We start from the raw sequence: 11799 nt of genomic DNA on the forward strand, positions 1-11799 counted from the left end.
ATATTTTTCTTAGTTTTATTCTTGGCGTGTGTTAAATATGACAAATGTGTAAGACGCCCGTTGTGCGCATGTTTAATAAAGCCTCTCACACGTAGTATATAGCCAATTAAAAGAGAACTGAATGTATTTATAAATCAAATAAAATAGAAATGGAGAAAAAAGAATACAACAAATGGAGGACATGTAGAACATAAAGCTTTTGTTTTCTTCTGTTCGTAGGCATCTGTATACACCTTTTCGTATTTGTGGAATGTCACAAAATTTGTATTCTATTTAGGTTCATTATGTTTATTAATTTTTTAGATAAATTTTTCCATGGAGCGTGCTCAAAGTCGTACAAGACAATGGCGTCAATCATTGAGTCCTGAAGAACGTCAAAGATATCTAGCTCGACGACGTCTAATAGCACAAGAAAAAAGACAACAAATTTTAACTCCAAGTGATGATCATACTATGACATCCCCCAGTAACATAAAACAAGAAATTCCTGGTATTTATTGCATATTATTTTTTCTTAAACTCATAATTAAAAAAATTAAAAACATCTAATTTCTATTTTTTTTTAACTATGCAACAAGTAGGTCCCAGTAATATACAAGAACGAGTTCATTTGGCTAACTATGATGTTGAGGTCAACCCCAGTAATATACAACAACAAATTCCAGGTATTTATTTAAATTTCTTTATTTGTATTTGTTTCACACTATAAAAATTAGGTAATTTTTAGAACACTATTTTGTGCATTGAAATCTCATTTTATTCTTTTGTTCGTACTCTCATATTGATCTCAATGTTGTAGTTATTTTTAGTGGTAGTCTTACAAAATATTAGACCACAACTAAATATATTAAATATTAAACATTAATTTTTTAACTAATCATATTATAATGTGATGTATTTATTAGAACAAATTGAGCATGAAAGCGCGAGTTCAAGGGTTCTGTCAGATATCACAAATCGTGATGACCAAACTTCTGCTAGAATGCGTACTCATATAGGCCAATTGACACATTCGAATAGGTCACAAATATATGATGGGATGCTCTCAACTGTTCCCCATAATGGTGAGCTTAGTATATAATTCTATCTATATATAGATATACTATTAGTTACAAAGGAAATTCTTATACTGAGTGTTGGATATTCATGTACAAATATCAGAAGAAGAACATGCAACTAGAACCAATCGTCATGTGCGGCAAAGTAGAGGAAGAAGAACATGCAACTAGAACCAATCGTCATGTGCGGCAAAGTAGAGGAAGAAGAAACCACAATTGTGCTAGAAATTATAATGAGAATCGGGGTATCCTAGGTTGCCGCTTACCTGCTCTAACCACATGTCCGTACTGCTATGCACGATTGTTTACTCGAGAAACTTTGAATATGTGTTGCTTGAAAGGAAGAGTTGCTTTACCCCTAATACAGTCTCTACCAGAAATGGTTGCTCTTTTCTCTGACCAAACAAATGAGGGTAGACACTTCAGGCAAAATATTCGAGCTTACAATCACGCATTTGCATTCACTTCAATGGGAGTACACGTGGATGAAAGAATAAATATTGGTGGCCGTGGGATTTACACATTTCGTGCTCAAGGTGCATTATATCATAAGATTGGTGGACTTTTACCACATGAAGGAAACAGACCGCGATTTTTACAAGCCTATATATATGACACTGAGCATGAAGTTGAAAACCGAATGTGTGAAAGTGAAGTTTTAGATAGATGTGTGGTTGAAAAGATACAACATAACCATAATCCTTTTGTTCATACATTGCGAAGCCTCGGACAACGCCAAGATTTGCCGAATTGCAAGTTGATCCTAAAAGAGCAACCAATAGATCGACGTCAATATAGTCTACCATCAGCATCACAAGTTGCAGCAATTATAATAGATGGATATGATGCCACCATTGCAAATGGAAGGGATATCGTGGTCGAGACAATTAGTGGAAGACTTTCTCACGTCCGAGACTATGTTGGATTTTATGATCCGTTACAGTATCCATTATTGCTACCTCACGGTACATATGGTTGGGATGTTAATAGTCGTGATGATGGTGGAAAAGCAATAACATGTTGCGACTATTATGCTTATATGCTACAGGTTTGTACTGATAACATAATTTACTTCCCAATATATACAACTGAATGATGATTCCCATATTAAAAGCAATATATGAAATTTGCTTCTGCAGATACGCCATAATGGATCATCACTTTTGCTTCGAGGTGGGCGTCTCTTGCAACAATATGCTGTAGATAACTACATTAAAATTGAATCACAAAAACTTCAATGGCTGCGTTCTAATCAAGCCACAGTTAGAGCGGATCTCTATAAAGGACTTCAAGACTCTTTAAATGCAGGTCAACACAATGCAGGTATATATATCATTTCAGTTATCGTTATTTAAAATATAACTTTGTTCAAAATCTGTACAATATATATAGTTAATTGAAAATAAAAAATTAACAGGTAGCATTGGGCGTAGAATTATTTTACCATCATTATTTGTTGGAAGCCCACGTGACATGTACCAACGATATCAAGATGCAATGACTCTGGTTCAAAGATTCAGAAAGCCAGATCTTTTTATTACCATGACATGTAACCCAAGTTGGGAAGAAATCAAAAGTGAATTACTCGCTGGACAAACTCCACAAGATCGTCCTGACTTACTCACTAAAGTATTTCGTGCAAAACTTGAGCAACTAAAAGAAGACATCATTGAAAAGAGGGTACTGGGCAATGTTGTTGCCTACGCATACGTTATTGAGTTTCAGAAACGTGGTCTTCCACATGTGCATATGCTGGTGGTGTTAGATGAAAATGATAAGATCAATAACCCAGATGAGTATGACCGAATTGTTAGAGCTGAAATACCAAACGAAGACGTAGAGCCTCAACTTTACAATGTGGTGTTAAAGCATATGATTCCTGGCCCGTGTGGGATTCATAATCCTCAATCTCCATGTATGAAAAATGGGAGATGTAAGAGAAAGTATCCCAAACCATTTGCACCAGTCACTGTTCAAGGGAATGATTCGTATCCAATTTATCAAAGGCGAGGAAATCGATTGCCCGTCTTTCTTGATCGACAAGGAAACATAATGGTTGATAATAGTTGGGTCATTCCATATAATCCATGGTTGCTGTTAAGGTATGATTGTCATATCAATGTTGAAATTTGTGCAAGCATAAAAAGTGTCAAGTACTTATATAAGTATGTTTACAAAGGCCCAGATAGAGTGACAGTCAAAGTGCAATCACACCATGAATACGATGAAATAAAGCAGTTTCAGGATGCAAGATGGGTTTGCGCACCAGAGGCATTATGGAAGATATTCAAGTTCATTATTAATCGAATTTACCCATCTGTTGAGCGATTTCAAATACATCTTCCTAATATGCACCAAGTTCAGTTTCGTGCCGACGAGAGCATAATAAATATTCTACATGATGAGAGTACAAGAAAGACAATGTTAACTGAATTTTTTACACTTAATCATGTGGATGCAGAAGCGCGACGGTACGTATACATGGAAATCCCATCACATTACAGATGGATTCAAGCTCAAAGAAAGTGGTCTAAAAGAATGAATCGTAACAAGGTTATTGGACGAATATATGCAGTTTCACCTGCTGAAGGTGAAAAATTTTACCTTCGGATTCTTCTTAATCATGTTAGAGGACCAACATCTTTCACAAACTTGAGAACAGTTAATGGGGTTTTGCATCCAACATTTAAGCAGGCAGCAGAACAACGAGGTTTGTTAGAAAGAGATGACAGTATTCGACAATGTTTGCTAGAGGCCCCCACAATTCAAATGCCGTCGGCTTTAAGAAGATTATTCGTCACCATATTGGTATATTGTGCACCAATTGGTGTTCGAGGGTTATGGGATGAGTTCTATCCATTCATGATAGAAGATTATGTTTCCATGACTAACATAACTCCCACACTTGCTACCAACAGACTCTTGCGTGAGTTGAACATACTTTTGGTTCAATTTAATAAGAGTATAAACGAGTTTGATTTGCCCCAAATGACAAGAGGAAATGAATCAAGTTCAGGAATGACAAGATGTATTGAAGATGAGATATCCATAGGTATTCCACAACAAGATCTTGATGCAATTGAACGTTTAAATGATGACCAAAGAAGTGCGTTTAACATAATAATGGGTGCAGTTCAACGATCAGAGAATGCAACTTTTTTTGTGGATGGTCCTGGTGGAACTGGAAAAACTTACTTATATCGGGCATTGTTAGCAAGCTTGAGAAGGTTAGGGCGCATTGTATTAGCAACAGCATCATCTGGAATAGCAGCTACGATATTTCCTGGTGGGAGGACAGCACATTCTAAATTCAAGATACTACTTAGTCTTGATGCATCATCGATATGTTCGATTGGTAAGCAATCTGATTTAGCAAAGCTAATACAAAAGGCAAAGGCAATTATTTGGGATGAAGCAACAATGACGCATCATCATGCATTTGAAGCACTCGATCGAACGTTCAGAGACCTAACAGATATTGACTTACCATTTGGGGGGAAAATAATGATATTTGGGGGAGATTTTTGACAAGTTCTTCCTGTTATCCGGAAAGGAACCAAGTCTGAACTAATCCAAGCAAGTGTTGTTAAGGCATCATTTTGGTCACAGGTAAAGATTTTAAAACTCAAACAAAACATGAGATCCATAAATGATCGTGAATTTTCAGAATTTTTACTTCGTGTTGGTGATGGGAATGAAGATGTTATTATGGATGATATGGTAAAACTACCTGAATGCATGGTGATACCATGGGAGAGTGAGCATTCCATTAATCAATTAATTGCCAAAATCTTCCCTACTTAGAGGATCATATGAATGATGCAACCTACATGGTGGAAAGGGCAGTGGTAACTCCTACAAATGAAGACGTTGATATGTTAAATGAAAAGATAATCAATATGTTTCCAGGTTTAGAAGAGACAATGTATTCATTTGATTCAGTTGAGGATGATGAAAGGAATTTGTATCAGCCAGAGTTCTTGAATTCAATCTCACTTGGTGGTTTGCCTCCGCACAAGTTAACTCTGAAAAGAGGTGCTCCAATCATGCTTTTAAGGAATATTGATCCGAAATTGGGATTGTGTAATGGTACAAGATTATTGTGTCGTGGTTCTTACCGAAATCTTATTGATGCTGAAATTCTAACTGGACAATTTGCCGGATCCAGAGTTTTCTTACCAAGAATCCCTCTCAAAAGTACTGATACTGTTGGGCTTCCATTTGAACTTACAAGAAAGCAGTTTCCAGTGAAACTAAGTTTCTCTATCACTATAAACAAATCTCAAGGTCAGACAATACCACATGTAGGCGTTTACCTTCCAGATCACGTCTTCAGTCACGGACAATTATATGTGGCTTTATCGAGGGAGGTCTCAAAGTCAACCACAACTGTGTTAGTAAAAAATGGCTCCATAGTCAGCCAACAAGGTGTATTTACACGGAATGTAGTATACAAAGAAGTCTTGCTTCATTCCAGCTAATTATGGTGATTCCTAATAGGTAACAACTTTATTAACGATAACATTTCAATATGCATTTCTCACTTATCATTTAACTCTTTTTATTTGATTTTTAATTTTCTCACTATTGTTTGTAGATTGGCAATGAAAATTTGAAGCGTTAATCAGGAACAAATGGGTGGAAATTGCAGCATTGATGTCAATTTTCATACCAAAAGAAACAGTGACATATAGACTTTATGGGTATTGTGAAAAATGTACATATTGTGATGTAGGTTTTATATTTTGACATTTAAGTTGTTTTGTATTTTGCTACGAGTACTTAATGTTTTCATCTACTCTTTTTTTTATTCACATCTACTTACTATTGTTTATGAACTTTAGGTAGGTAGGAACTTGCATCCAAAATCTCATGTTGTTTGACAATTGCATGAATACCATTTAAATCATTACTTTACGCAAAGTAAAAATGAAAAACTTGATAACTTTTTAGGATATGCATGATAAAAAAAGAGTTCCTCTTTGCACAATACATTTAAAATATATCTTGACAATTACAATGGGAAAAACTAACACAACACACCTTTAGGGGCGCGTAGCGCCCGTGATGTAAAAATGCCTCTCGCACGCACCTTAGTGCGTGCGGAGAGGCTAGTCTTATATATAAAGCCGGCAGACTTTTGAACAGTGGTTTTTGGTGTCATATGCTTCACCAAAAATTATTGGACAGAAATCCTCCTCAAACAAAAATTTCAGAAGCAATTCAAAATAATGCATCAAATATGACAGGGGTATTTTGTCATTTTAATAGTCTATTTTTAATAATAAATTTTTTTGTGCATTTTTTTATTAGTACCTCATAATATGTTAGCAATAATGTGATTCAATCAGTTGTTCATTAATTATTATTATTTTTATTTTTAAACATGTTCAACAAATCTTAAAAGACGTGTAATGTCGATTATAAAAAAAGTCATTCGCACGCGCATATTAATGTGATTAAATTAGTTGTCAAATGATTAGTTTTTTTTTTTTTTTGAACAAACTATATTATTTGACTTTCTTTTTGTCAATTCACGCATATAAATACATTTAAAACGTGTAAGTCGCGCGTAACATGTCGTGATTCAAAAAATGTCTTCTGCACGCACGTGAATCAACAATAGTGTGGCCCCTCCATAAAATCAAGAGTCTGATTCTCGATATTGAGGGAATCAAAATGGAAAATTTAGAAAAATAACCAAAATTTAGATCCTATATAGAATTATAGCCATAACTTTAATTTTATAATAATTATAAGCAAAAGTTGATATGAAACTACTGATACTAAATACTTCCTCTTTCTTCCTAAACACACCTGAATACTCGTTGTACTCGATCTTCATCCAATTCAACTCTGAAGGGAAGTTGCAATCGAAAAGATGAGCATGTGATCATTCACTTCACAGGGGCGTTTTTGCCTTTTTCTCTCCTTTCTAAATTCAATGATTGTTGAGTTGTATTGGGTTTTCTTCCAAGTTTTTCAAAATTTTCAATCTGGGTTTTATCTCCGATTATCACTTCTGGTATTGGATAGCTGTTGTACTTGCTTCATCATCATCATCTTCTTCCTTTTGTCTCCATGATTTTCAATCTTTGATTAACTTATAATTTTGGCTAAGGAATTCTGATCAATTTTTCCAGCTGGGTGGAGAATAATTCAAGAAAAAAGGGGTTTGTGGCCACTTTTAGGGATGATATTATGGGCCACGTGGCCATTTGGAACCCACATGTGGGGTTGCGGGTGGGGTGGGGGGGGGGGAGCTAGTCTGTGTTGGAGAAAAAATAGAGGAAGGTGGGGAGACAGAATGATTGAGCTTGCAGAACCTACATGGTGTTCATGCCAGGGAGAAAGCTTAACGTCGACGAGGTAGCAGGGAGGAAGAACTGCGAGATTTAGGTAGACGGCGGCTTGCAGGTGGGCGTCACTGACAAGTTTTTTCACGGTTAAGAGGAAAAGAGCAGGTTTTTTAGTGGGTAAATTAGTAATTGTACACCAATTTTTGGTTATAATTATCATAAATTTATAAAAGTGGGTATTATTCTATTTAGGATCCAAATTTTGGTTATTTTTCCAAACTTCCCAATCAAAATGACTACTAGCGCAGGCCCTGCATAAGATTTTGGGTATTTTTTATGGAGGCAGATTGTCTGCCCTCCTGTTTGAGTGCCCTTCCCATTCCCTCCTATTTGTGCGGTCATGGTTAAGCCATGTCAATATTTTATATTCTTATTGTTTTTTATCTTATTATCTCTATAAAAAATAATATAAAATATTGACGTGGCTTAACCGTGACTGCACAAAATAGGAAGGAATGAGAAGGGCACCCAAACAGGAGGGCAGACAATCTACCTCCATTTTTTATTTGGGTCTTTTAAGGATTCTATTCTTGAGTATTTTTTTATTTGGAAATCTTTTGGGTTTTGAATAGGGGTAAGCTTTTGTTATTAGAAATTCGGGAATTCTCCAAGTTGTGAGGAGCACCAACAATCGTGAAGAGGAGAGAGCGAGGAACCTTGCCGGATCCTTTTTGTAAGGATCTCGAGGATCTTCAAGCTCATCGTATATTGTGTGGTAAAAAATTATTGTAAATTGTTTTTATTTAAAATTGAATATAAACAGTACCTGATAAAAACTGGTTACACGATGTATGATGAACATATGTGATTGGAAGATCTCTGAAATCTTCATAAAGAGAATTCGGTAAGGATCCTCTCTGAAGAAGAGAGGGCTACGCCCTTTTTTTACATATATTAACTTTGATATTTTAATAGAAAATAAATTGAAATACACTAATAATTTATTGTTAGTCTAGCTTCTTAGTCTGACACAGTACCAAATATTTCATTAAGTTAGTCCTGGTTCATTAAGTTAGTCTGACTACACAATTTAATATTGAAATCATTATGTACATATTACACGCACATAACGTCCTCCATCCGTGCGATTAAAATTGTATTTTATTTTATTTTTTTGACCGAACGATAATATTAGTAAGCTAAATCCTCTAGCACCAGCGGTCCAGTCATGTATTAAATCCTCTACCACCAGCCATGTCTGACGGCCTTATATCTACATTTCCAAAGCAAATGACAAAAGAAGACTTGAAAAGAGGGATATTTGTAAGTCAATCACCGAGTAGCAAGTAAAGATCTGTTTGGGGGCCTTTTACTTTTAAGAACCATCGTTTCATTAGTATTTTGCAAACTCTATAACACCTTTAGCAAGCTCCATACGTTTCCTTTTTAGCACGAAGCAGAGGAAACTGGGGAAGAATCAGAAAAGAGGAATGCAATATTGTTTGCTAGTTCAAATGGCACTGTTCATTGTGTTGTTATGCTGTTTAAGCACAACAGCGTCCGGAGCAGAAGCGCCGATGGCAAAGCGTAACTGTTCAGGGCATTGCAGAGGTGTTAGCATACCATACCCCTTCGGGATTGGACCTAACAGAGATTGTTACTTTGATGAAGGGTTTGAAATAAGCTGTAACGAGACAACCGGGTACGCGCCTGTCTTAAGACAAACCGGCCTTGAGGTACTGAATATTTCTATTGCCGATGGCACAATTCGGGTCAACCACCCTGTCACTTTCTTCTGTAGTGGCCAGCGCATTCCTCAACCGGCTAATTTGACGGGAACCCCTTTTGTATACTCCAATAGACACAATAAATTCACTGCAGTGAGTTGTGGCCACGCTGCGTGGGTGGGCTCAGATGAGTATTTTGTTGGTGGGTGCAGGTCAAATTGTGAGGAGACTGGTATAAACTATGGTAACTGTGAGGTTGGTATAAATTGTTGCCAGACTTCCATTCCACCGCATCTCCGTGCTATCACGACGGAGATCGACACAGATATTAGAGGAAGAGGAGATGATTGTAACAATGGTTATGCATTCCTTGTCGACCAAAACTGGTTTAGAAGCATTGCAAGTGTTTCCAATTTCAGTGTCAATGAGTATCAGGAGGTTCCTGTGGTTCTACAGTGGGGCTTAAACTTTGACAATCCTTCTGCCAAATCATTTGACAGATTCATCGGAAGAAATGAGTCAAGGAAAGGCGATGATCCAATGCCCTGTTGCACAATACCAAAAGCCACTTCCTCGTACAATCAGTCAACGCTTCTATGCTCTTGCCCTCCGGGTTTCGAAGGAAACCCCTATCTTGGCGACCCTTGCTATGGTAAACCAACTCTCTACCGTATCTTAACATTTTCAATCCACAGATTAAATTACAATTTTTCTTTTTTTTTGGTCCCTGCATTGCAGACATTGATGAATGCACAGATCAGAAAAAATGTGGGAATGGAGGAGCTTCATACTGTATGAACTTACCCGGGGGGTACACGTGCTACATCGTGGCTCAAAAGACAAAGGTCAAGCTGATCCTTATAGGTATGTATGTATCAGTCTTCTAACTGATTCATATATGAAAGATGATCATAGTGTACGATACTAATGACATAGGAAAAAAAGTATGCAGGAAAAAGTGGAGTCAATGGTGGAATTTACTTAATTGAACATGTAAAATTTACTCACAGAAGACCTACACGAATTGGATTTATATAAGTTCAACATGTTAAAAGAACACTTTTTAAAATCAAAACAGAACTCCGTACTCAAGTGATGCAGTCGTAGAGTAATCTATAAAACTTCAATTTAACGTTACGCAGGTCTTGGTGCCGGCGTGGGACTATTGTTACTGCTTATCAGCGCATGGTGGATACACAAAGTCCTGAAGAAAAGGAAGAACATAAAACGCAAGCAAATTTTCTTCAAACGAAATGGTGGTTTATTATTAGAGCAACAATTATCTTCAGGTGAAGTTAATGTGGAGAAAATCAAGTTGTTCAAGTCGAAGGAGTTGGAGAAGTCTACCGACAATTTCAACGTCGATAGAATTCTTGGGCATGGAGGCCAAGGTACTGTGTACAAAGGCATGTTGGCTGATGGTAAAATTGTTGCTGTAAAAAAGTCCACAATTATTGATGAAAGCCGACTTTCAGATTTCATCAATGAGGTTGTAATTCTTTCACAAATCAACCACAGACATGTTGTTCAACTATTGGGTTGCTGCTTGGAGACTGAAGTTCCGCTCTTGGTTTATGAATTTATTCCGAATGGAACACTTTCCCAGTATATCCATGAGCAGAATGAGGAGTTTCCACTTACATGGGAAATTCGCTTACGAATTGCCACAGAAATTGCAGGAGCCCTTTTCTATTTACATGCCTCGGCTGCCTTTCCCATTTATCACAGGGACATCAAGTCTACCAACATACTCTTGGATGCAAAATACAGAGCGAAAGTTGCCGATTTTGGAACTTCAAGATCAGTTGCCATTGACCAAACTCACCTTACCACACTTGTACATGGCACATTTGGTTACTTGGACCCGGAATACTTCCAGTCAAGCCAATTTACAGATAAAAGTGATGTGTATAGCTTTGGAGTGGTCCTTGTTGAGCTATTAACAGGACAAAAACCAATTTCTTCTAACCGGTCACAAGAACAAGGCAGAAGTCTTGCTAAATACTTCATTATTTCGATGCAGGAAGATCGTCTGTTCGACATTCTTGATGCTCAAGTTGTGAAGGGAGGGTCTAAAGCAGATATCGCAATAGTTGCTAACCTTGCAAGGAGGTGCTTGAATTTAAGTGGACGAAAACGCCCTACAATGAGAGAGGTCATGGCAGAACTGGAAGGAGTTCAAATGGCAGAAAAGGCTACTTCTCACGGTGGAAAGAATTACGAAGAGGTTGAATATCTGAGGACTGAATCAGTTGAGCCATGGGATGTTATTTCAAGCTCAACTGACACAGGGCGTGCTGTGGATGGTGGTGCTTCATCACGAATGCATGAAATCCCTCTCTTACCTTTCAAGTCACTGTGAACAATAATTCTATATTTCTAAATTTTAAATATTGTAATGAATGTTCCAGTTTCATATATTTAGGTTTTTCATTTTTTTCTTGAAACTCTTCTGTCAGAGTGAATGAGACTACAGTTTGAACCTTCGGATCCTTAGGCCACATATCAGTGATGCCTGGCTGATTAACTGGTGATTTTTTTTTTCTCACACATATGAATGGAAACAGAAAACTAATCTTAACAGATCAACAGTCAATTAGCTAATTGATCCTATAAGTCATACTCAACAAATACTTGTCCTCTAACCAATCTTCTACCTGGCCTGTTTTTGTTATATAAGCAAAAAATAAAAATAGTAAGCTCAAATAAAACTCT

The 11799-nt window shown here is 36.8% G+C and overlaps 2 protein-coding genes and 1 pseudogene across 2 annotated transcripts; all 3 read left to right on the forward strand.

The window, feature by feature from the left end:
* Nucleotides 1-307: 307 nt before the first annotated feature.
* Nucleotides 308-1229, forward strand: LOC126633789 (uncharacterized). Its single transcript, XM_050304343.1, has 4 exons — nt 308-490; nt 582-665; nt 906-1064; nt 1162-1229. The coding sequence occupies exons 1-4, from the start codon at nt 316-318 to the stop codon at nt 1227-1229; spliced, it is 486 nt and encodes a 161-aa protein (XP_050160300.1). The 5' UTR covers nt 308-315.
* A 208-nt stretch (nt 1230-1437) lies between these two features.
* On the forward strand, nt 1438-5682 carry LOC126633790 (uncharacterized; annotated as a pseudogene).
* A 2988-nt stretch (nt 5683-8670) lies between these two features.
* Nucleotides 8671-11568, forward strand: LOC126583765 (wall-associated receptor kinase-like 1). The gene is made up of 3 exons (XM_050248280.1): nt 8671-9736; nt 9823-9948; nt 10227-11568. The coding sequence occupies exons 1-3, from the start codon at nt 8848-8850 to the stop codon at nt 11444-11446; spliced, it is 2235 nt and encodes a 744-aa protein (XP_050104237.1). The 5' UTR covers nt 8671-8847; the 3' UTR covers nt 11447-11568.
* The last annotated feature ends 231 nt before the right edge of the window (nt 11569-11799 follow it).

Source organism: Malus sylvestris, chromosome 9, assembly GCF_916048215.2.
Source record: "Malus sylvestris chromosome 9, drMalSylv7.2, whole genome shotgun sequence".
Lineage (NCBI taxonomy): Eukaryota > Viridiplantae > Streptophyta > Magnoliopsida > Rosales > Rosaceae > Malus > Malus sylvestris.

Coding starts and splice junctions, on each gene's coding strand:
- LOC126633789 (XM_050304343.1), top strand. CDS start 316: ATGGAGCGTGCTCAAAGTCGTACAAGACAATGGCGTCAATCATTGAGT. Junction 491..581: donor CATAAAACAAGAAATTCCTG/GTATTTATTGCA, acceptor TGCAACAAGTAG/GTCCCAGTAATATACAAGAA. Junction 666..905: donor TATACAACAACAAATTCCAG/GTATTTATTTAA, acceptor TGTATTTATTAG/AACAAATTGAGCATGAAAGC.
- LOC126583765 (XM_050248280.1), top strand. CDS start 8,848: ATGCAATATTGTTTGCTAGTTCAAATGGCACTGTTCATTGTGTTGTTA. Junction 9,737..9,822: donor TCTTGGCGACCCTTGCTATG/GTAAACCAACTC, acceptor CCTGCATTGCAG/ACATTGATGAATGCACAGAT. Junction 9,949..10,226: donor GGTCAAGCTGATCCTTATAG/GTATGTATGTAT, acceptor AACGTTACGCAG/GTCTTGGTGCCGGCGTGGGA.